Below are 27,168 nucleotides of genomic sequence, written 5' to 3' on the forward strand. Positions count from 1 at the left end.
CAACTTAGCAATAAAATAATTTATATACTAATTCACGCGAGTGAAGCCGCAGGATAGAGCCAGTTTAGTTTTTTTTTAGTAAAAGAAAAAAATATGTAGGCATCTCTTGAAACACTTGAATGCTATTCTTTAAAGACAAAACAGTAAAGTTATAATTCTTAATATTGTGTCATAATCTATAAGGCAATAGTTTAAACCTTGATATATCACATATACGTTTAGAATATTGCCTCCAGAAAGGTGGTTTAATCTTGCTAAAAATATACATTGGAGCTCGCGGAACAACGTTTTGTCAAGTCACGCGACGAATTTACCCGCGCAAGCATTTTAATTTGCATTTTGATTAAATACAGGCGTCTGATGGACGGGTGCTAGTCTACTTGCTGACGGTTTACCAATGAGTTTGTATGCGTGAAGCCTGGCCAGCGTTACTACGAACAAAAAAAAAATAGTATACAATCTATGCAATCAGTTATTTGCAACAGAAATTTATTCTATAAAGTAGCTAGACCTTTTATCGATGTTTTGGATAGATTTATTTTCTAGTTCTGTTAATTTAAGGGTAGTGTCGATTCTTAAATAACATAAATTCATTCTTCTGACATTAAAATCACCATAAGTAAATTCATTTTCAAACGAATGTCACGTACCCATTATTTCCACTCTCTCCCAACCTAATTTCTGCTTACTTATTCTCCATAAGGCTTTTCTCTTTCTTCTATTGTTTAAATTATTAATAATATTTTTCATCATATATTGTATATTTTATGTAAATTTGTTTTCAATTATATTAGTTTATCTATATTTATTTATATTTATTATATACGTCCGATATTTTATATTAGTATATATGCTTTATATAATTTTCCTTTTATTTTGAAGTAACAACACCAAACATCCTTGTTTGTCCTACGGTTGATTGGTAGAGCAAACATTTAATTATTATATCTACCATGTGCATCTTTGTTATGTACATAAAAGTTAAATAAATAAATAAATCTTAAAGTGAAAATAGAATAAATCATAAATTGATTTCATTCATTAGTTACCCTCAAAAGTATTATTTTGAAAACTAGATTTAAGAAACTTAGTTGTTTTGTCAAATAAGCAATTTTCTTTATGCAAAATTCGTGTTAACAAGCTGTAATTGCTAAGCGACAATTAACAACCACACGGGGTTTGATTGTTAATTGTCGCTTTTAAAGATAAACAGGATCAGTGTAATACCTTCATACTTTGTAATTTTACTACTATTATTATATTTTACACTCATTACATAGAAACATAATGCTCAATAGAACCTTAATGAACATTTCTTCCGAGTAAATTTCGAATAGAAGTTCCTCAATGAAATTGATATCGAAAAAAGATTGCAGGATTGAGAGAACGGTATCAGGGATATTATTTGTATTAATAAATACCTTTTAAAGCTTTACTATTATATTTAGTATTTTCATTTTTTTTTATACAACATAAAATGGCAAACAAGATGACGGCCCACCTGATGGAAAGTGGTAACCGTCGCCTATAGACATATGCAGTACCATGGACATAACAGAGTATACAGTTTCGCCCATGATACCCCCCATGCGTTGCCATTCCTGAGGACTCAGGTGTTATTCCTCTGTATCTAGTAAATTCACGCCATATCCCACCCTTCATACCTAAACACAGCCATGCAAACACTACTGCTTTACGGTTGAAACACGAATGGGACAGAGGTACCTAAGCAATCGACTTTTGTACAAAGTCTCCCTCATTTGAGTGTTGACTGGCATACCTATTACTTCTTATTTAAATTGAGCTACTAGTCTCGTCTATTCTTCTTAAGTCTATGGTCGAAATCATAATGTATTTCATGAAAGAGGTTAAAATTTTCCACTACACCAATTACCTATCGTCTCAGAACTGTCGTACGGGTTTGAGATTCCAATTTGTCATAAAACGTATTACATCGGAGCCTCACAAAAGCTCACGGTTTGTCTTCGCAAAGCGCATTCAGTTCCTTTCAGCGGTTGGCAACAGTCGCTTCCATTGTTCAGGCTTCATCCGCAGGCCGGGATGTGGCGATACAAATTATCCACCATTCTGTTTCGTAATTGGATTTTTATTTAATATTGAATTATTTTCTGTTAATATTATTTGCCGTTTATTTACCGTTCTCATTTTGTAATCTCATTTCTTATAACATTTAATATATTTCATTTTCCAATTCGGTGGTTTGAGTAAACACGAGTACATAAGTAATGCCATAGACATATTGGTGTATTTTATAACCACCTTTAATTCAAGAACGACTGATGCCTTTTCCATGACCCTAATAATCCCTAAAATTTCGACTACTGAGCTATACTCCGTAGTGGAAATTTCTAATAATGTATCTAGTAATGGAAATTTCACCTATGATGCTCCCTATTATAAATGGGTATTCTCGTACTTTTTTTTTATGGGTGAAAATGGTATAATAACCCCGCCTGCGCTAACGGGATACGCTGGCGGAGCACCAGTGAAGGGTGATAGATGAGAATGAAAACAGGCCAGTTAGCCCATCATGATGAATTCATCAGGAATTAACCATGATAGTTTCCAGGGGGAACCGCGAGGAGGTCGACCTGGTTGGATATATTACTAGCAATGGGATTCTCAGTCTCTATTACTAACAATCCCTTTCCCCCCGGGTATTCTCGTACTGTTACCATGCTGGATAGGTTTACTAATCTGATGTGTACTGCGACACTTTAATTACAATATTATTCATAGTTTAGGCACCGAACGGTTAACACTAGGCTCTGAGCAGCGATATATTAATTTGCCTGAAGATGTCTCGTCTAGACGTGAAACACGTGTTGCAAAATGTGCGTGACCTGAATAGCGGTCGGAGATTGATGACTAATATGTAAGGTCGTAGGACTTCTGGTAATAATGATATTAGTCAAGCTTCGACTGTTTACAATCACACACAGTAATGGTAGAGAAACTAAACAAAATAATTCTAATCAATTAACTAGTGATATGGACTTCTACAAAGTAAAACCTGGTTCAATGTAATATAAAACTGCCCTACCTAATTCTAGTTTAGTAAAATATTGTTTATAATTACTCCTCTCCATCCAAAGGTTGCCTGGAAGAGATCGCTCTTAGCGATAAGGTCGCCCATTGTTTTCTCATTGTGATTATTTCTTGTAATTATTTATATTTATAATAAGTTTACTATTGTAATCTTTTGGAGGAAACAATAAAGAGTATCTATCTATCTATCTAAAATATTTACATATTACTTTTATTATCAAGTCGTAAATTACTAATCGTCAATGACAGTCGAATTGAAATAAAATCTTAAGTAAATTTCATTTAAGTTTATCAAAAGTAATGAGATTTTTTGGTATCAGTTAAAGTATTTGTACAAGTACGTTTATCTTAGAAACTTTAAACATTTTTTGTACAAAATATAACCCAAATACGTAACTTATTCACTTTGAAGGCAGTCTTTAGAAAATACTATAACTATAGTTGAATTATGTGGTATAAAAAGAGAATTTATCATTATATACTCATAATGTTTTACAATGAAAAAATTAATCCAGATTAATTCCAAATAAAAATACATGAATAATTTAATGTTTAATCTTAAAATTCAATTAGTTTAAGCCAATTTAATCTGTATTATATATGTAGAAAAGTTCGCAATTTCATATTTAATAGACGGCAGAAACGATTGGGCATCACAATACAACCGCTTTGGCTACAAAGCTTTTGTTTGTATGAGCACCCCTCTCATATTGTTCCGGCCGAATGATTTCATATGTGTTTGTTCAATCTAATTGCTACTCAGTCATGAAGAGCATTCATTGAAATGAAAATCATATACACATTGTAGGTGAAGCATTCGCGTTTGTTGATTGTGTTATCAGTAAGAACTCCACACGTGGTGTATAGGGAAATAGTGGTGAAAATAACCACAGTGTAAATATTAAAATATTTAAGGCCAGATTATTATATATATATATATATATATATATATATATATATATATATATATATATATATATATATATATATATATATATATATATATATATATATATATATATATCGCGTTTGGAACAAACGCAAATGAGCTAGACAATAGAACAATGATTATATTAATAATATTTATAAAAACTAAATGAGTTATTCATAAAAACTAAAACCTCCTAAAAGCCTATTTAAATTTATTTTATGAATAAAGGAGTAAGTGTTTATGTAGTAATGATAATCATAGATAACGTAAATTTTGTAAAGTATTTAGGTTGTAGTATTATTGCGTAGATAACCAAGTACTCCTGTTGGATAAAAAGAAAAGTAAAGGACAAACCTGGTTCACTTAGTCCCCGCGTGTAGGTCTTTTGTACGCGTTCTTGTTCTCCTTTCAGATTATTCAACATTTTTGTTGGTTTCCTTAAGTATCACCGTATGTTGCGCGGAGATCGCGGCTGATTGAATAATTCGCATCTGGCGGAGATTTATTCGTGATCTTAGCGGAACTTGACCAGCTCGACGCGCAGTTGGATTATAGACTGATTTTGTCCATCTACGCCCCAATGTGATCCCAGATTTGATAGGGAATATGGATAGGTAAGAAGGGTAGAAGGATATTGCGTTCTGAAATGTTTAATGCATATACAAATGATGATGATTTTGTTTCTATACGAGTATTTTAACACTTGACGTGAAATTATTACGATACGTATTATAGAAAATAAACTGTAGAGTATATATATAGAGTACTATAGAGTATATATATACTCGTAGCTCAATTCTATTGTATATTAAATTTGTTTTGATTCATTCTTAGAATTATATGTCATTCATATTAATATATATTTCACGTCTATAGGTACCAGTTACTACTTACCATTAGATCAGCTTGTTAGCAGAAGATAGATAAAGACAAGATAAAGATATATTTATTTAACAAAGTATGTTTGTATTAGCACAGAATTTATCATTGATTCCTACACTAGGCTGAGCCTGTCCTGTAGGAAACAGAATTCGTGTTATCATATACATGCATACAGATATTAAACATAGGCTTTTTAGCAGTACTGACAACTGTGTAACTAATTTGTATAATGCAAAATGCAAAAAAATAAATGCAAAAAAAAAAGAGAACTTCCCTCTAATATCTAATTGAAAATTTTATTTCAGAGATAGAGAATAGCATCTTATCTAGGCAAGTTACACAGTATAACCACTTAAACTTAGATAATAGCTTATTAGGTACTTGTTAAGGTTTTACTAAGAAGATAAGTATGCGCTATCCCTGTTGTTTATCTATATAGCGTTACGGTGGACAACGTGCTTCTTTGTACTGAAAAGTGCGAGGCTACAGTGGTAGAGTAGTTATTGGTACTGTAGGATTTGTGACAAATTGTTACATTATCTGTGTGATAGCAGCGCATATACAATGTGTTACCATTTCTATCCATCTGCATGATAATTTTTATAGATAAATAACGCAACACATCAGTACGAAAGAAAAAGAAGGGTCGAAGTAAAACTCTATATGAAAGTCCGTGAAGTTTTTTCACTAATCATGATTAGCGTGGTATTGGGAGGCAAATATTCTCTATCCTTACTTATGTACTTCATCTATTTTTCTTTCTTCTCCATCTATCTTAATGTAAATTTTGAAATAAAAAAAATATTTTTATGTTTACAAATGTACTACATTTGTAAAGTTTTACAGGAAAGAAAAAGTTTTAAGGTCCGTTTTAGATATTGTATAATCTTTTGGATGCAGAAAATTTATTTTGTAACTTAACAAAGACAGAAAGTAGATGGCAAAACCCCTATTGTGGGAGAGGCCTATGTTCAGCAGTGGATAGTTAACGCTTGATATGATGATATAATGATGATGGACTAATATGAGTAGGTTTTCTGTATACTACTAATTGTTTACTTTAAACAATTAGTAGCAAGTAATATTTGCAAGTTTATCGAATAAATATATATATATATATATATATATAGTTTTAAGACAAGGTACTCCACGGATGTCGTTATTCCACTTTCTATTTGCCCGTTCCATGTTATCTTTATCCAGCTACTACGGTTTAATTTAATATGCGCCGTTACGAACCGGGTTAAGGGAATACAACAAACTCCAGCCTAAGGTTCACTTGATACCCTCTTTTGGCAACTCTTGCCAATTTCTTGAACTACTTTGGCCAGTAGCTTCAATTTTGCAGCTCTACTCAGAGCCAACTTTAAGATGAAATTTTCAAGGATTTTATGTTTATCTATATTACACTTAAGGCTGACTATATATATATATATATATATATATATATATATATATATATATATATATATATATATATATATATATATATATATATATATATATATATATATATATATATATATATATATATATATATATATGATGTAAGTTAAGTTGTAAATATATGTTTTATATATATATATATATATATATATATATATATATATATATATATATATATATTTATATATATAAAGCATATGTGTAAAGCCGTGTAGGATCTGGCATAGAATATGCCCCTTCGTCTTTTCCCATGTGTATTATAAGAAGCGAATAATGGAGTTTATGGTGGAGGTTTTTTAAGAGGCAGTTTGGCTTTTGATAACGTTTTCATCATCAAACTAAACTGCGGTGCCAACCCGCCTGACAAGCGTAGTACTTACTAGAAAACCCCCCTTATGGGGGAGGCTAAGTTCAGCAGGATGTTACACAGTTAACAGCTAATACATACATATGTGTGTATTTCATATTTTACGAGTGATATCGTAAATTACAATAATTGAACTAGTATGATAAATTTAAGCGATAGCTCGGTATGAATTTGAATTCGGAATTTTATAAATGCAGAAAAGTCAAACATTTGATAAATATTTTTTGTATAAAACAGTAATAATTGCGCATACAGCTAACCTAAGTAGTAGTATGTTAGTGATCACCAGAATCTGTAGACACTGGCAATATCAGAAGAGTCTCAGATGCGATTCAAGAGATTTTTTTTTCTTGAATGAATGCTTTCATTCAATGTCGTATAATATTATTTTAGTCTAACAAAAAAAATCCCTGCTACAGATTTTCTACTTATAAGCCTTTCCACTTGATTTGTATCATTGGAACTAAATCATTTTATTATAATATCTAATGTAAGTTTAATTGTAATTTAACTTACAGTTACCGTTTTTTTTAGTAATGGAGACTGAGAATGCTAGCAATATACCCAACCAGGTCGACCTCCTCGCGGTTCTCCCTGAAACTATCATGGCCTGATGAATTCATCATGATGATGGAAATTGGTGCTCCGCCAGCGTATCCCGTTAGCGCAGGCGGGGTTACCATACCATTTTCACCCATCCAAAAAACAAAGAGTTACCGTTAAAATCCAATTTGAAATTACAAAAGCTTCAAATGTTAGATTCAGAGTTTCTTTAAAATTTATTTCACATGTGATTTATTTTTATTTTCATACTTTATGATTTAACTTACACTCATAATAATGTGGATGTTAATTATACGCATATAAGATTTCTAATGTAGTCAATTATTATATTTATAATTGTACCTAGTAAAATTTTCAAATTACACTGAAATTATCATCAAAGGGGTTGTCAAGGTAACCACTCCCCAAAATTGTTGATATGCATATAATTGTAACGACCCTTCTAAATTGAATATTTTAATTGGTTTGTCTTTTTACCAGACTCTCAAAGGAGGATATCAAACAACATACAATACGTATGCATTTAGGGGACCAGAGTGCTTAGTGTGAATTGTGCAAAGATTTACGTATATTATTTTTGTATGAGTTCGTATGAAAGTCTGAGTTTAAAAGACTATTGATTATAGGCGCTGTTAATTTGTCAATGCAAATTATTGACGTAAATTGATGACAATGTATTTTATTTTTGCATGTATGCGATGCGATACCTTTATCAATTCTGAATCGAAGAATCTGTTCTTAATTAATCGTTTATTTCAGTGTTAATTTTATAATAATTTTATTAAAATTGCATATTTTTTTTCTAGCAGAGCAAATTTGTCGTATTCAAAACCTAAGAATTGATTAGAGATTTTAATTAAATTAATAGTCGCTCGTAAATCTGAGGACTGTAAAACAAACTATTCGATAATTATTCTACAAAATACTATCAATCCAAGGGATTAAGAAGGTCGATCTGGCTCGGAGTTAATGAGGCAGGAGGCTCGTGTGTTCCCAAATCCTACGTTCAGCACTTAATCTAACCAGATTTTGTACTAAACTATTATCGCCGATACTATAAATCTATAGATTAATAGTTTACTAACTATTGTAACAATTAGGAAACACTAATAGGTAATTGTACCTTTGAAATTCTGTCTGTCGGGTAAAATGATAATATTTAACATATTTCTAAGGAAGTTTTTTTTAATGAATGATCATAGAATGGTAACTATGCCTATACTTTCGGTATATACTCTCGGGGCACCAGTGAGAGATAATACGTGAAGATAAAAGCGGATCAGTTGGCTCATCGTGATGAATTCATCAAGAATTAATCACTATGGTTTCAAGGGGAAATTGCATGGAAGTCGACCTGACAGGGTATATTCCTAGCAATGTATCACTAGTTGATGAATGTGGAAGAAGCGAAAGAGGTTGTTTGAATCGAAGTAGTTGGCGTTCCATTGTTTCTGCCTACCCTAATGGGAGACAGGCGTGATAGATATGTATGTATGTATAAATAACTAGTTCTTCTTACTAACATCTTTTTTAAAGGTCTACAGTGAAAATGAATATTTTTTTTCAAAAGAACTTCATGAGAAAAAAAAACAAACAACAACTTTTAAAGTACAAACAGGTAATAAACAGACACTCTTTTATATTTATAATATTAGTAAGGTCAATATTTATTTTTATGATTTAGAAGAAATCTGTGAGAACTATTAATGATACGAATATAAGCTTATGGTCAAAGTGATAAGCTTAAAACTGACTTGTTCACATTTCGCTGAGCAATATGCATTTGAATTTAGTCTGCAATGAACAAGAATATTTAATATTATAATTCGTTTGCGACACTGAAATGAAATATGGGGTTGTAAGTTCATATACAGTACGAATAGATGTATTATAAATGTGATTTATTCGGATAGAATCGCGTGACGTAATAATGTATTTTCTTCTACATTCACGCGAGAAATACTATATTTTATACTAGTTATAACCTGCAGCTTCGTTTGCGTATATAAGTACATAAAATATTCTATGTATTAAGATATAATCCTCTATCTTTTTTTACGTAACGTAGAATGGCAAACAAGCTGACGGCGCACCTGATGAAAAGTGGTAACCGTTGCCAATAAACATGAGCAGTATCATGGACATAACGGAGTATTCTGTTTCGCCCATGATACCTCTCATGCGTTGCCATTCCTGAGAACTTAGGTTTTATTTCTCTGTACCCTGTAAATTCACTGCCATATCCCACCCTTCAAACCGAAACACAACCATGCAAATACAACTGCTTCACGGTAGAAACACGAATGGGGCAGAAATTTTAAAGTTTTTGTATAAAAGAGTAACAAACACCCATCTTTTTTAAGAAACTTTTTGCATTGTCGAAGAGACTTTTTCCTACCTGACATTTAATAAACATGTTTAGAGAGAATATTAAGTCTCAAATGATCTTGTAATACATTATCGTTTTGAACGTGTCACTATTAGACTACTGGTTGTATTTTACACTGTAATTGGTGCATATATTTATTGCTACTAGCTTTAAATTCTCAACTGTAAATGTTTTAAATTAATGGATTAAGAGATTCAATCTCCCAAATACAAATATGAATAAACTTCGTCTGAAACTACAAGAAGAATCTTAAAGTTAGTAACTTGGATTCCAGTCCGAGTTCTTCGTTTTAACTTTAAAAATCTCTGTACAGCGGTTAGTTAAGAATGCTCTGAGAATATTAACTGTACACTTAAGTTTTTTATTTTTAAATAATTTTATTTATATACTTTTGTATATCATCAATACATACCTATAATAAAATGGTAATTGGTCGCTGTTTGTACGTTCCACGTAAGTATATAAGAAAATATATCACAGTATATACTTTATGAACTAATAATATAATATATTATATACTTTATGAACGCAATAGAACCCAAAACAAAGATGTTTAGAATTTTTGTCTATTTATCTGTACCTTTGTGAACGCTAACCTCAGAAACAGTTAACTCAATTGAATGCGGTTTTCAATACATTGCGGTTTGCTTCACTTAACATTTAATATTTGTTTTATTACAAACGGTTCATAAAAAAAAAAGTTATATCAATCAAAATAATCACATATAAAATATTATAAAATAACTGAGCAGTTGAATTGGCTGAAACTTTATCAAGGTATTGGATATGTAATTATCATTTAAGTATATAATATAACGATATAGAATTATTGATTTTAGAGTTCGTAGCGCTAATACAAGTTAAGCAAATAGCGGTCATGGTTCCAACTACAATGGGTGATCACATTGCCACAAAATCCTTAATGCCCCTGGATTGCTAGCTCACAAGTTTATAGCTGGCTCATAAATTTAAAAGTCGGAGTACCTATAATGCTGTTTAGAAATCCAAGTCCCCAAAACTTTGCAATGGTACCAGGGTAAAAGCAATTAATTTGCAGCAAAATGTTATAGAGACAGAGGTTTTGATAAGTAAGAGTGTTTTTATACCATTTTTTATTATATTTATTTTATTTATTTAAACTTTAATGCATAGTGAAACTACATAGTACATACGGCGGACTTAACACCGGACGGTGTTTTTTACCAGTAAACCATTGGGCAAATCGAGAAATAAGTAGACGGTGAATTTTTGAATTGAGGAATTATAAAAAAAGTGATACTTTTCATATGTTTCATATATATATGTATTGATAGAAATTTTCGTTCTCTATCGTTGTTTATTTGTGTTATCGTATATAATCTATAAGTATGTAGGTATATTTATATATGTATATTTATATTTATATGTATGTATTTTTATTACATATTTGTATATTTATGTAATATTTGTTTAATGTATTCATGTATGTATATTTATATAATCATAATGTGCAGTAATTCTCTATTGCATGTGTTGTATTTTTTTTCACCTCATAATAAAATTTCTGTTTAGCCAAAGGTTGACTGGGAGAAAATGCTATATAGTATTAAGTCCGCCTTTTGTACCAGACATTTTTATGTAATGTGGGCAATAAAGAATAAATAAATAAATAAAATAAATAAAATTTTATTATATGTATTGATATCTCATTTATTCGAATCTTTTTATTACTAAAATAACTATATTAACTCTAAATATAAATAAATTAGGAAAAAAACCTAAAGAAAACAACAAAACCCGTCATATTGGACATCAAAGTATATAGCGAAGCGGAGATGTAACTATCAGGCTTCACGGAAGTAGATAGCTGAATAATTGAAGAAGTATGGTCCCCAGCGTGTCGGATCGTCTGGCCGCCCGATCAATACTATGTACACTGAAAATTTAATTAATTTATAGTTCATATGAATGTTCTTTTTTATAAATTCTATACAGATAAGACCGCAGGTACTATCTAGATTTTTAGATTATATAGATATAGTATCTCTATACAAATACTTCCCCAAAAATAGGTAATTTTTTTATCTATGTGTGCGTGTATAGTATGTACAGTTAATAGTAAGTTAATAGATTGTTAGTAATGAAGTCTAATAGCACCATTGCTAGCAATATACCCTCTCAGGTCGATTTCCACGCGGTTTCCCTTGGAAACTATCATGGTTAATTCTTGTCGAATGGTTAATGAATAATCTTTAACTAACATGCATTCATTTTCACCTATCATCTTTCACTGGTGCCTCGTCGGTGTATACCTATAGCGCGGGCGGAGTTACCATTCCATTTTCCCCCATTAAAAAAAATACTAAGCATACTGTATGTGCTTTAACTACGACTAAATAATGGGCAGATATTTAATAATTAGTGTTTAGTAGTTATATTGTATGTTACTGTTGTTATTGTAATTATTTTGAGCTCGTGCTTATTTGGATAGTATCATTAGTATTCCTGTTACACATATTGCGTTATTAGAAATATCATTAGCACATTGTAATTGAGAGGATAAATAAACCGAATAGTAACTAACAATTATTACATAATTAGCATTGCAGCTACCAATTATTATGAGAATAATATTGTTTACTGTTTATCTTAAAAGTTTAAAAGTGTTATCTTCATGCAAAATTATTTATAGGATAGATAATTTACAAAAGGGAGATTTTGTATAAAAGTCGTTTGCTTGGGCACCTTTGTCCCATTCGTGTTTCTACCGTGAAGCAGTTGTGTTTGCATGGCTGTGTGCCTGTGCATTTATAGGGTTCAGGGGAATAACACCTGAATTCTGAGAAATAGCAACGCGTGGGTGGTATCATGGGTGAAACAGTATACTTTATGGCTATGGTACTGCTCATGTCTATAAGCGACGGTTATCACTTTCTATCAGGTGAGCCGTCAGCTTGTTTGCCATTCTAAATTGCATATAAAAAAAACATAGAGAACAAACATAGATATGTAGTTTGAAGCAAAGATGCTTCATCCATTTTATCATCATCATCATCATCATATTAGCTATTAACTACTCACTACTGAACATAAGCCTCCCCTATAAAAAAGGGATTTTGCCAGTAATTGTCACGCTTGGCAGGCAGGTTGGCGACCAGAGTTAGGCTTTGGTGATGCTTCAAGAAGGACGCTGCTGCCTATCTCTCGACCGTAAGTTCCCTTAGTCACCTCCTACGACACCTTCGAGAAAGGAAGGAGTGACGCATTCTATGCCGGGACCACACGGCGGTTATTTATTTACTTAGAACAAATATGTAATGAATCCAACATTTTTAATGCATTATTATTCGAGTAACACCTTTCTGTAAGTTATAGATATTGAATTGAAAAAATAGTTTAAATGCGTTTTGTGTTATCATTTATATTGTAATCTCTATACAAGATATACTCATAATCTATGTTCAGAGTGATTATTCAATTTTTGAATCTCATCGATCGATCGATAAGCAATAAAATTCGTTGAATAGAGCCCAAAAATTTCGACGAAATATCTTGCATATTTCTATTTAACTTTATCGACATATTGCGTTATCAGTCCCATTTGAAATTTAAATAATCATATCTGAGAAGTGAAACGTAGTATTAGGAATTGTGATTTTATCAGTTCGCAGACGTTTTAGTACATTTTTTATTTTTAGCTCCATTATGTATTTCTTTTGTTTCTTAAGTTACAACACATATTGCAAGTTAGAACTTTTCCAACTAATATCTATAAATTATTTATACCAAAAGGATATAGTTATAATAGATTGACATAATATTTTTATGGCTATTGGGAAGTTATATAGATAATATAAGCATATAATAGACCACTCCCTCCTTTCCCGTGTCGTATGAGTCGATTAAGGGAGGGCAAGGGATGAGCAGCAGCGTCCCACTTAAAATATCTCTAAAAGCCTAACTGCGGTTACCAATCTGCCTGCCAAGCGTGGCAACTACTGGCAAAACTCCCCTTATTGGGAAGGCTTATGTTCAGCAGTGGACATTTACGGCTGAAATAATAACAATAATAGTAAAAAAATGTGACTATGTATACTTATATAGATTCGTAATTAAAGTGATCGGCCTCCTATGGGTAACACAGAATATCTGGGGGCGATATATTTCATTTTATATATATATATATATATATATATATATATATATATATATATTAATTATTGACAAACTGACTACATGTCACCTGAAAATAAGTGGAAATATTATATAGTCATATTAGTTATGGAATACATTGATGTTTTTCTTTTAAACGAGATAGATAATAAAATAACTCCATATATAAAAAAAAAGTGTGGAGCAGCTATGCTTATATGATTGTGTTTCGAATGTAGAGTGGGATAAAGCAGTCAGAATTCTTGGCAAAATATATTTTTTAGGAATAGCGACCTATGAGGGGTGTTCTTTGTTTTAATAGGAGAAGATAGTGCAGGCAGCAATCCTGCCTGTGCTATCGGTTGGGCTCTATTTACTATTGGGAGGGCACCAGCGAGAATTGACAGTTAAGGACGAAAGTAGATTAATTTGTCCATCATGACGAATTAAACAAGATTAACCAAGATTATCTGGGATTATCCAAGGGGAATTGAGTGGAGGTCGACCTGTTAGAGTATATTGATAGCAATGGAACTTTTATATCCCATTACTAATAATCCCTTGGATAGTTATTTTCGTTAGTTGCAAGGGTAAGGTAAAAATAACACTACAAGTATTATGTATTATGGTTGTATTTTCCTCCAATTTTATATGTGGAAATTTGTTATTTGTTAAAAATATGTAAACTATATTTTCACTGTCTATAATGACATTAGTTCACCCACACCACAATTGTTATAACAAAAATATGACTAGCCAATATTTTCCCAAATATATTTATAATAATTGTTATGACATTTTGTTATTGTGTTTTTTAAACAACTTCAAAATGGACGATTAATTTAATTAGGCTCACTGTTTTCGTTTAGCACGCGATATTTTCAGCATTTTCATGGCTATTTTTTTAATGGAAAGAATTTACTCCCATGTCACACAAACAAGAAATTTGGTCTAAATTGAAGTGTATGTCTTGAAAAAACAATCGAATTATTTAAACTTCATTTTAATAATCTGTTAACAAAAATAATATATTCAGAATCCTTTTATTTTCATATCCATAAGTGTATGGTTTCTCAATTTTTAATATTGCTAAAATTGAGTCATCACAGCATATTAATTTCCACAAGACGAAATAGATATATTGGTGACCCCACTGTTAGCTAATGCTGTGCAGACCAAACCCCTTAAATTTGCCCTTGCTTGTCTACTTAGCTCTATGTCTATTATGCCGTTAATAACTACAGCTGGCAGGCCATTTATTCCAGTTTCAGGATCCATTGCTGGGCGTGATGCTTCTTCAGCTATAGCATCCAAGTCGTCAAGGTCAGGATTTCGCACACAGTAATCGACGTCGATCAAACTAAGCCCCTCGTTTTGAACGCAACTGTAGCTGCTGTTTTGAAAAGCTGGCTGTGGTACGCTGAATTCGCAGTCCATGTACCTCACTTGGGCAGCTTGATTATCCCTCAGGAAGTTCAATACGCATCTGTGGAGACGGTTGGCCCAGCAGTTGTTTGGTGAGAACTGACAATAGAATGTCCCGTTGTCATACTTGATTGTTCTCCCCCAAGGCAAGAATTCGACGTCCAGGTATTGTTCATAAAGTGCATAAGTTGGAGCCAATTGATTGGAGATAAAGTTAACCGTATGAACACAGCCGGCAGTTGTTAATGTTGTTATTTTAATTTTTCCATCTATCACTTCTATTTCACTGGTTACGCCCAGTACTAAAGTACACAATAAAACTGAGAATAAAATCTTTGAAATCATGACGTCCGTTTGTCTTCACACTCAAACAGTAAATAGTAAAATGACGTATCGTTAGGCTTACAGGTGTATGAAGTAAGATAGTTTAATCAAGTCTGTTAGTGGATTAATCTTTAAAGATATTATATATCGCTGTAATTTATAAGTATGATGATTATCTAATACATATAAAATTCTAGAAACATTGAGTCTACACGATATGGAGTTTGCGTGACGTTACATTTTTTTTAGGGTACTGTAGAACATATTTTATATTGAAAATTGTTATTATTATCTGTTATTTTATAATTAATACAATTTATTTTTTTATATTTGAATTATGAGTGAAGTGTAATAAAATGGCGTATTTTTTATATATTTTTCACTGCATTTTATTATAGTCTAATTTCTCGATTAGGTATTTTTTATAATAAACGAGGGTTAAGGAATACCTGTAATTTTTTGCATTTTTGAATTGAAAATTATGAAATTTCGACCTACAAAAATATATATGTAGATATATAATATTGAAAATAAAATGAAACTAGTTTTTGCTTACCATTTCATCTACGTGACTGGGGTAAAAAGTAGCTTATATTCTCAGATATGTGGTTTTAGGTTTTCTAACAAAATGGATAAAATACAATGTTATAACTTATTAATGTATATCAGTTTGTGTGTCCATAAATCTTTGTTTTATAATTTTTGCAGCATATGTTGTATGTTAGTGTTCAACTATTAATATTTATAATGATAGTTTAAGCTGTTAAAGAGTCAAGAGGTAACAAATAAATTCATTTTCACAGTTATACAAGAATATAAATATTATAATTTAGAGGTATATACAAGTTATATTGAGTCGATAAATATTTGAATTTTTACAGGCATATCTTCCCACATGTTAAACAATTAAGACATTTTGTACTATATATAAACGGGTACTGTAAAAAGCAACTAATGAAACTTAATGGTCGAAGGATGGGCAGTAGTGTCTCTCTTAAAACATCACCAAAAGCCTAACTGCGGTTGGCAACTCACCTGTCAAGCGTGGTAACTACTGGCAAAAATCCCGCTTATGATGGAGTTCATTCGTGATTCAGCAGTGGACAATTAACAGATGATAAAATGATGATGATAAAGGTGAACAATTTTAAAGGTGTCATTTAAGTAGAAGCTGCTTGAAAACAATCAGAAATGTATATATTTTTTATTAGATACCACCTTTGCGAGATGATTAATACCGAAAATAAAATTATTTCCCATTCTTTTTTTAAATTGAATTAATTTATAGGTAGATACTTTATTTGTATTATCCAACACATAAATTCCAATAAAAAAAAAATACAAACGATTATATTATTACTAGCTATGCCCCGCGGTTCTGCACATGATTGTATATATCGCCTATAGCCTTCTTCAAGACATAAGCTATCAAATATGAAAATATGTTTTTAAATCCAATTAGTAGGTGCAGACAGTAGTGCATTTAAATACACAAACAAACTCTCTCGCTTTATATATTAGTTAGTATAGAGTATAGATTTTGTAAATTTATAATTTCAATCAAAATTGACATTAGGATTACTGATTTTAGTTCAATCTACTTGATTGTATTAAATCTAATACCCATCAATTATAAGATAAATTTTATAATGGATTATTACCCTGATTATTATATAGTAAATTAATGTAATTATTTATTTAATGACGTAGTCGGGAAACCTAAACCAAGTCATGCCAACTTTAATGTCTAGGTTGGTGGTGGCGTGGATGGTTGGATCTCTGATTTCCCTAAAATACGGTTGAACACAAGGATTGTTGATTCAACCGTCATACTAGTGAACGGGTGCTACTTGCATGCTGTGGGTTGTTCACGTTTAGTGTTTATAAAGTTTTGCTTATAATTATTTACATAAATAAACATTATGTGCATAACATAATTTACATGTTAAAATAATGTGTAAAAATTACCATTTATTTTAGCCTAGATGGTCACGTATAACACGGGTTCAAAGAAATTTCTTCCTACAAACGCTCAGGTTATATCCTATCGAGATTTTATTAAGCTACTACAGTATGGAGTTCTTCAAAAAAGGGCTAAAGAGGTATATTTATTTATTTATTTTTTTTCAAATATGGTTTGGCAATGGGTTCTCTCCTTGAGCATAGTAATGCTCGAATGCGGTACTACTAATTATTTATATACATACATACCCATATATCGAATAAATATATATATGCTTACTATATATCAGGTGGGCTGTATGTTGTGTTTGCCACTGGCATACAATGTATACAAAAAAAAAGACTAAAATACCATAATTAAGGTATATTACGGTAATTTGCCCAAATATTTTTAAAAATAACTTTAAAAAATATTTTGTTGACGTAGAATTAGAAAAGAAATCCGAAATGACTACTATCAAAATAAATATTATATATTTATATTTAATCCCATTATTACAGATACATTTATATTATAAATGCAATAAGGTATCCTTATCGCTAGAAATAATGTTTACTGTTTAGTTTTAAGGTAAATAAGTATTCGATATCAGCTTCGATTAAAATACTTGAGTTAAATGCAATGAAAAAATTTTTGGTTACATTTTTCGGTTATTTTACTGCACGGTTGCAAATTTCTGTTGCTTTCTGCTTTTAATAAAGTGCTAGAGATTATTTTATGAAATGTAAATGGTATAATACACCCACCAATACTAACAATATACAATGACGGAGCACGGTGGAGGATGACACGATAAGGACGTAGTCAAGTCAGCTTTTTTTTATGGGTGAAAATGGTATGGTAACGGTAACTCCGCCTGCGCTAATGGGATACGCTGGCGGAGCACCAGTGAAGGGTGGTAAATGAGAATGAAAACAGGCCAGTTAGTCTATCATGATAAATTCATCAGGAATTAACCATGATAGTTTCCAGGGGGAACCGCGAGGAGGTCGACCTGGTTGGGTATATTGCTAACAATGGGATTCTCAATCTCCATTACTAACAATCCCTTTCCCCCCCCCCAGTCAAGTCAGTTAGTCTATTGTTGCGAATTCACAGTTCCAGTTTCCAGGAGCGACAATGTGGAATGGTCAATCTGAAAATATAGTTAATTTTTAACTTTGTTTACAGAGATTTTAAATACACTATCGGCACTTAACGCGATGCAATCCACAAAGAAACGTCGGCAAGAAAGAAGCAGTTATGTTATTATTTATTTGTAATTTTTTTTTATCACGTTGAGTCCTGATGGTGTATTTAAAATATCTGTATATATATGTATATGTGTTTTTTTTTATACAACTTAGAATGGCAAACAAGCTGACGGCCCACCTGATGGAAAGTGGTAACCGTCGCCTATAGACATAAGCAGTACCATGGACATAACAGAGCTGTTTCGCCCATGATAACCCCCGTGATATATGATATATGCGTTGCCATTCCTGAGGACTCAGATGTTATTCCTCTGTACCCAGTAAATTCACGCCATATCCCACCCTTCAAACCGAAACACAGCCATGCAAACACAACTGCTTCACGGTAGAAACACGAATGGGACAGAGGTACCCAAGCAATCGACTTTTGTACAGAGTCTTCCTCTGGTATCTTCATTAGATAGTTATAATATAAAATTGTTTAAAAAACTTGTTTTGGCAATTCTACTCACCACTGTGTAGGTATTGTTTTTGCTTTCGATTTTTAATAAGGCGCTGTGATTGGTGCCGATTTAGTTTTTTATTATAATTATCCCTTTACAGGGCTTAATAGAATTGTAATGTTAATATATTTTTTATTTATTTATTTATACTTTTGCACACATTGAAAAATGTCTACAAGGCGGACTTAATGCCTAATGGCATTCTCTACCAGTCAACTACCACGCCAAACAGAGAGAGAGAAAATGGCGGTGTACAGATTTAAGAAAATAGTAAATTAAATAAATATTTTAAGAGATAACTAAATTTATGATAAATAAACATACAAACATATAGAATAATATACTTACAAAAAATATACACACAAATGACATACAATACATATATAAATAACCATACATAGTATATATTAAATTAATAAATATATAAATAATAACTAATTATATAACAGATTAAGGCTTTTCATTGTTGTGATAAATTGAAGTAATGTTCACGAAGGGACTTTTTTGAAGGAAAATTTGGTAAAATTTTTAATGGGCGAGAATGCAATGATAAGTAACCCCGTCTGCTTTATTGGTATACATTGGTGAGGCACCAGTGAGAGATGAGGATGAAAATAGGTCAGTCAGCCCATCGTGACGAATTCTGCAGGAATTAACGACGATAATTTCCAGGAGGCACCGCGTGGAGGTTGACTTGATAGGGTATATTGCTAACAATGAAGCTGTTACATTCCATTATTAAAATCCCTTTTCTCCCGGAGACCTGTTTTAGTAGAACTAAGTTCTACTGTATTACTGTTTCTTGCCTTAATTTATCAATAAGGCGTTAAGTTAGACGGAGGTCTAGATATCATTGTCATCCATCGTATTAGTTATTTTCTGTTTGCTACTGAACATAAGCTTCGCCCATAGACAGCCACAAGGAACGGGGCTGTTCCTTATGGCAGTTTATCATTGAGGAAATTTTGCCAGTCGATGCTATGCTTGGCAGGTGGGTTGGCAAAGGTAATTTGGCTTTGGTTTTATTTTAAAAGGAATGCTGCTGCCTATCTCTTGACCATTAAGTTCCCTTAGTCGCCTTTTACAATATCTACGAGAAAGGAAGTGGCGGCCCATTTTATGCCAGGACCACACAGCAGTCTGTGTAAAATTATTTAATTACATTTTATAATCCAACCAGTTTTATCATATTAAGGGATTATATATCTTGTGGAAGTAGGACGAATGTGTTCTTACTTATAAAGATGGATTTAAACCTTAATAAGTGCTAATAATCTTTAGTATCAACAAAATGTGACGACCTCTGTAGCGCAGTAGTGGGATCTTTGCTTTACATTAAAGAAGTCCTGGGTACTAATCCCAATGTAATCGGTTGATTCAATTTACGAAACGAACATTTCTGAATTGGCTTGAGTCTGGATGTTCTGGGTTGTGTCCCCAGATATTTGTTACCTGAGGGTTTCCCATAAAATGAAATTCCGAATTTTCGGACTTAATTTTGTGTTTTTGTTCACATCAAAATCAAATAACTAAATGGAGCGTACTACTTCGATTGCTATTCATTCAAGCATAAAAGACTAAAGCAGCGATATTTAAATATTTTTAATAATTTTGAAGTGTGTGAATCATGTACTTTTAACATTAAATTTGTGTTTCGTCCAGCCATTTGGAATTTTCGGAAAACATTTCATGGTAGGTCCTCTGGTTCCTCATAGCACAGGGTATCCCACCTTAAGAAACAGGCCATTGATGTGGTTGTAAAAAAATAAAATAAAAACTAGTCAGAAAATAAAAAAAAATAGCATTTAAAAAATTGAAAAAATCGGAGCATTATTTTAATGGTCAATAAAATACTAGATAGAAGCTTTCATTGTTTTACTTATTGTCGTAAAATTTAATATGAAATTGTTATTTTAAAGATTTGTTGTAGAAATGTTTGCGCCAAGTGTTATCATTGTGTTTCTTATCTAGATAATTTACGCTATTACGCATATCTGTGGTGGAACGACTGTCCAATTGCCCAAGTTTCTCGATAACAAGCCAGCCAAGTTGAATATTTAACAGAAAAGTATTAAAATGAGAGATAAAAACTTCTTCAATCGCCAGCAAGAGCGAAACTCCTTAAATAATTTAATATTTATTAACTTGACATTATATTTTGGGACAAAAGCACTTCTCATAATGCTATCAGAAATCTTAAGATATTTTTTGGTGACCGTAGTGGTGCAGTAGTAGCCTTGTTGCTCTGTGTAAATGAGATCGCAGGTTTGATACTTAGTCCGATCAATTTAGGAAACTAAAAAGGTTATCACTTATTTCGTTGTCTTACATTTACTGATATATAATAGCTAATAGAACATCATTTAAAATTTAATGTAATTGACATAAGTTAGATTTAGTTGTTATTCTATAAGATAAGATATAAAACAGTATTCCAGTTACTTACAGTTACCAGAGGGAGACCTTGTACAAAAGTCGATTGCTTGGGTACCTCTGTCTCATTTGTGTTTCAATCGTGAAGCAGTTGTGTTTGCATGGCTGTGTTTCGATTTGAAGGGTGGGATATGGCGTGAATTTACTGGGTACAGAGGAATAATACCTGAGTCCTCAGGAATGGCAACGCATGGGGGGTATCATGAGCGAAACAGTATACTCTGTTATGTTTATGGTACTGTTATGTTTATGTCTACAGGCGACAGTTATCACTTTCCATCAGATGGGCCGTCAGCTTGTTTGCCATTCTAAGTTGTATAAAAAAAAAAAACTTTATTCTTAATATTTGTAATATTTTTATTATTATGGTAACGGAATAAAAATAAAACATTATATCAAGGTTTTTATGACTAAATTAAGAGCACAATATAAATGCAAGAAAAGAACTTGAAATTAAACTCTATACCAAGTTGCCAGATCAATAGTTGATATCTGGGCTGTATTCTTCACTTTTGAGAAGAGACACGTGCCCATAAGTGGACATCAATAATCTGTTAACGTAATCGTGTAAGGTAAACATTTATATGATAATAGATTATCATTATGTTTATCATTAATTTATCGGTATTTATTTGTATACTGAACTTTGATACTTTGATACCTATTTTACAACATTATGACTAAATTTAATTCTTAATTATATATGTGTCAATATCACTGCCTGTAGATTATTTATATAGTAGGTAATACCTACTGGATTTTTTTGGGACTGAAAGTGTCCTGATACTCGAGGTAAAAATTACACGTTTGTAAAGTTTTATAAAACGGTTCAGCGGTTTTGGAGATTAACGGAAACGACCGCTGATTTGTATTACAGGACTGTTATATAATTATTAAGACTTGATATGTACACAGTATAAAAATACTTATTAATTCATTTATTTATTTTATCCACTTTAACTTTTAATTATATTTATTAATTAATAAATTTATTTAATATATCATAAATGGTTAACGAGGTAATTTAATCATAATATCCTTTGGATACACAAAAATATTAATATATAAAATATAAAATTCATTAATTTCTATTAAAATTAACATCAACATGGCAGAAAGATACATCAGTATTATTAATATCGGCCAATGCGAAGCACACCATACTCTCTAAACGTTTTAAAGTCTCACTATGGATATCATAGTCGACAATATCGTTTATAACTATGGCAGGAACAAAGTTAATAACTTCCATGGGCTCCTGTGATGCTTCCTCTGCAATATCATCCAAATTGTCAAGCTCACGATTATTAAGACAATAATCGACGTCTACTAAACTGAGACCTTCGTTTACAGCACAAAGATAGCTGTTGTTATGAAAAGCAGGTTGTACTGTACCAAACTCACATGTCATGTATCTCATTTGAGCGTCTTGATTGTCTTTCAGCAAATTTAATACGCATCTTTGGAGACGGTTGGCCCAGCAGTTAACTTGTGAAAACTGACAATAGAAAGTACCATTGTCATACCTCACTGTTCTTCCCCATGGTACGAACTCGATATCTAATAATTCACCATATGCTTCATAAGCAGGAGCCAGTTGTTCATTAATAAAACGCACCGTATCGGGGCATCCTGCTGTAGTTAGTGTTGTTATTTTAATTCTTCCATTCACAGCTTGTATATGATTTGCTACAACTGCCACGAGCACAAGGGAGCACAAGAAAAACGTGAACAAAATATTGGATAACATGACGTCCGTTTCTATACACTATCAAATTAAATATAAAAATATCATTGAAATTTTTACTTAATCTACATAGATAATGGATTTAGCTGCTAATCTACAAAACATGATACGAGTATATACATATAGCACTATATCGTAATTCTAATTATTTTATTTTTAATATCACAATGGTTTCTGTGCGGTAATGGAAAAAAAATAAAATATGTTACCAGTTTAATTGTATTATAAGAGTATTAATTCTTTATTAATATTTTATGTTTTTTTTTTACTTATATATTACAATTGTATAAAAGTAGCAAAGATGACCTAGACCGTCTTTTGTCGGACTAAAAGGCAGTGTTATTCGCGAATAAAATATCTTTCGTCAGCGTACGACTATAATAAGATCTTGGTAAATGGCGGTGTTATGAAAGTACAAGAATAAGGTCCTCGGATGACAATAAAACAAATCGAGTACTCTTAATAAAAATAAATATTTGATTAAATTAATAAAAGTAAATTCGGTTATTTTACAATGAAAATAAACTGTGAAAGACAATGGAATAAAGTACAGTCAAGCAGTTAGCACAAAAAATTAAATAAAAATAATTTTGTTCATGCAGGCCCATTGCCAAAAAAAAGATGAATTATAGTACCTACAAAATATGATGGATTAAAAAAAATTAACAAAGTAAATTCTTTATAAAATCTATATTGGAATTTTGATTTAGATGTACCATAATATAATCGATTACACAAATTTTTATATTATATTATTGTATATTAAGAAAATAATTCACTATACATAATCTATAAACAAGAATTTATTTTAGAGAAGCCAGCCCAAATTTAATTTTTTATATACCACTGGGGTGGAAAATAAAAATGCTATATGCTTATTTTCCACCTGATGGTAAGCGGTTACCATAGCTTATGAAAGCCTGTAATGTCAGGGGTATTACGAGCGCATTGCCGACCCTGAAGATACCTCTTTATCCCTTTTTTTTAAAGAACCTCATGCTGTAATCTCTTGGATAAACCTCAACAGGGAAATTTCATGATCGTAAAATAGTTATTATACTATATAAAATAATTATTATAATAGAATATAAAGGATAAAGGAGTTTATTGTTCGTCACAATAATGCTTATAAGGTTGGACAGGTTTCAGTAAATTTATATCATGAACCATATATATATATATATATATATATGTGGGTTACATTCAGTATAACGTACTTAAAATTAGATTAAAACATTATTTAATATCGATATAATTCAACTAGCGCAATTTATTGGGTAAAAACAGCAGGTATTCAATTACGGATAATACGTTTAAAAATGTACGAACCACCCGTCTAAGGTAGTACCAACCGCAGTATTAATGAAATTGACTTCCCCAGGGAACAAACTCGAGACCCCTAGAGTGATAGTCTCCCCTCTAGTCGAGTTGCGGCATTGTTCTACGAGTTCGAAACAAAGGTATCGATGTTTTATCAAATTAACGAGTTTCTGATAGAAATCTTACAGTTTATAAACATTATGAGAATCCGAAATGGACATTTTATATTTCTGCTGTTTGTTGAATTCAAATAATTTAAAGTTTTGCACATGTCTCGACAAACTGACGGCATCTGGTGAAAAATGGTAACTGTCGTTCATCAAATTGCAACATTGACAATCGTTGAACTATTTCAGCATAGATAGTTTTTCTTCGCCACTTACGGCACCGTAGGCTTTGTAATGTTGTCTTTTATTGTAAATTCTAATTCTAATGAAAAAATGTTTTGTCATGAAATTTTCAATTTTCATTGTTTATTAGTACAGGTCTAAACAAATTGGTCCTTCAAGCCGGATTTGAACCTTTGTATTAATACTGCTGTTGCCATTTTTGAATACAATGTGGTCTATTTATTACCCTTGTATTGTAATAAATAGTAACTTTTTTAAAGTTATAATTTAAATTTATTCCTCCCTCGGCTATATTTTAAATTAAGGAAGACATAATTTGTATTGGTTTGAAAAAAGTACACGATCGCCTGTATTTTTCAAGGAAAGTTAATAAGTTTTCTGTTTATTATACAAGACTCCCGCAGCAAAAACATATTTTTCGCATAAAGAAAATATGGGGGCTTAAAGAGTTTGAGTTTTTTGTGATGTAATCTTAAGAGATTACCTTGAAATACTTTCAGGGGGCGGCGGTACTGCAGAGAATAGACAATTGTTTTAGAAGACTTAGCTTGCAAAAATTGAAACAATAAGAATAAATAAAAGACGATTATAATTTCTAAACAGTATAAAATAAAAACGGTGTCCGCGTGTATCTGTTCCTCTGCTTACTTCTAAATCACGCAACATATTTTTATATGAGCTTCATTGTCATTTAGATATTTTTTACATAATATTTGTAAGTACAATAGCACCCATGTGAAACTGCGGCTAGTCAATTGTATAATATACATGTAATTAGCTTCTATAGTTTTTATTAGCAAATTTATTTTTCAAGATAAAACAAGTAATGCTTTGGGTTTCAATCGTAGTTGACGAAACAGGTACAATCTAGTAAAAACGAAAGTGAGTATTATACATATACAAAAAATGTTTTCGTTGTTATATAGTTTTAAGGATAACTTTCCCCTTAAAACCGTCCCGAATTAAAATATTAAAATTACAGTTATCATAAGTGGAGTCGAATACAATATAAAAAAAGTTCCGATCATCGATCATAGATCGCGATCGTCTAGATAAGTGGCGGTCCTCCACCGTCAAATATTGTAGATATTGTCTTCCATGCAGAATCAAAGTACGAGTATAACAACCAACTTCAACCTTCAGAAATACTGCTACTTCTAAATACATAGATACTTCATTGAAACCTTCAAGAGTATATTCTTTCTTAAAGGGCCGGCAAGACTTTCAATTTCTCTGATGTTACAGTTGTTTATGGGCAGCGATAATCGTTTACTCGTATAGTTGCAGAATCGCATGATCTTTTTATGTATTATATTGTATCATAAAAAATGTTAATATAATTAAAGTTATAATATTAATTAAACAAAATCAATCATGTCATGACTAGTTTTTATATTTTTTCAGTATCGTTTATTTTCCATGCCTCTGATAGTGTATCTAAGATTATTTGTACCTACTTGTATCAATGCGTTACTCCTACAGTTTTGATTTAAAGTTTTTACGACTTTCTCGCAATCTCGTCAACTCGTGTCACACACAAGGGACTTACATAACACCCCCAAAATCTTGCTAATGTTAATTAATTTAAATTGCGCCCACCAAAAGTCACAACTTTGAACCCGTCTCGACCCCAAAGCTAAATCCTGTCTACAAACGACTGCTAAAACTTAACGACTTCATACATCCCCATCTACAGTTACAATGGGGATCGTAAAATTAATACCTTACCTCTGAATCGCCGGGTTGCCTCTCTGGATGGTAATTCCCCTTAAAATATTTAAGTTTTCTGCACACCCTCCGCCCGCAACAAGATTCAATTTCACGCCCTGGCAAGGGGTCCGAATCGGACGATTTTCGGCTCCTCAAACGCCAGGAGACATATAAGCGACCAAATACAAAGACCTCCAATTATTTAACAATTTCACTCTCTTTAAAGGTATTAATGCATAGAATATTGAAAGGGATCAGGTCATTTTATATTGGTAGGGTTTCTGAGCAGAACCACTTGAAGTATTATCCGGATGCACAGAGAATGGAAATGGCGGGAACTCAATTGAATCAATCTTGCGTCAAATTGTCAAAGGTTTGAGGGAGACATACATTTTAAGTCCTTTACGATTTTCAGTTGTTT

At 31.8% G+C, this 27,168-nt stretch overlaps 2 protein-coding genes across 2 annotated transcripts; both read right to left on the reverse strand.

Moving 5' to 3' along the window:
• Positions 1–14,395: 14,395 nt before the first annotated feature.
• On the reverse strand, positions 14,396–15,630 carry LOC113520054 (GILT-like protein 1). The gene has a single exon (XM_026905315.3). It carries the CDS (start codon positions 15,547–15,549, stop codon positions 14,893–14,895), a length of 657 nt encoding a protein of 218 aa, XP_026761116.2. The 5' UTR covers positions 15,550–15,630; the 3' UTR covers positions 14,396–14,892.
• Positions 15,631–21,952: 6,322 nt separating this feature from the next.
• Positions 21,953–23,409, reverse strand: LOC113520055 (GILT-like protein 1). Its single transcript, XM_026905316.3, has one exon. It carries the CDS (start codon positions 23,368–23,370, stop codon positions 22,702–22,704), a length of 669 nt encoding a protein of 222 aa, XP_026761117.2. The 5' UTR covers positions 23,371–23,409; the 3' UTR covers positions 21,953–22,701.
• Positions 23,410–27,168: the final 3,759 nt, after the last annotated feature.

Source organism: Galleria mellonella, unplaced genomic scaffold, assembly GCF_026898425.1.
Source record: "Galleria mellonella isolate WM207_F2 unplaced genomic scaffold, CSIRO_AGI_GalMel_v1 utg57, whole genome shotgun sequence".
NCBI lineage: Eukaryota > Metazoa > Arthropoda > Insecta > Lepidoptera > Pyralidae > Galleria > Galleria mellonella.

Bases quoted from the DNA above. Each gene is read 5' to 3' on its own strand.
- LOC113520054 (XM_026905315.3), bottom strand. From the start codon at position 15,549: ATGATTTCAAAGATTTTATTCTCAGTTTTATTGTGTACTTTAGTACTG.
- LOC113520055 (XM_026905316.3), bottom strand. From the start codon at position 23,370: ATGTTATCCAATATTTTGTTCACGTTTTTCTTGTGCTCCCTTGTGCTC.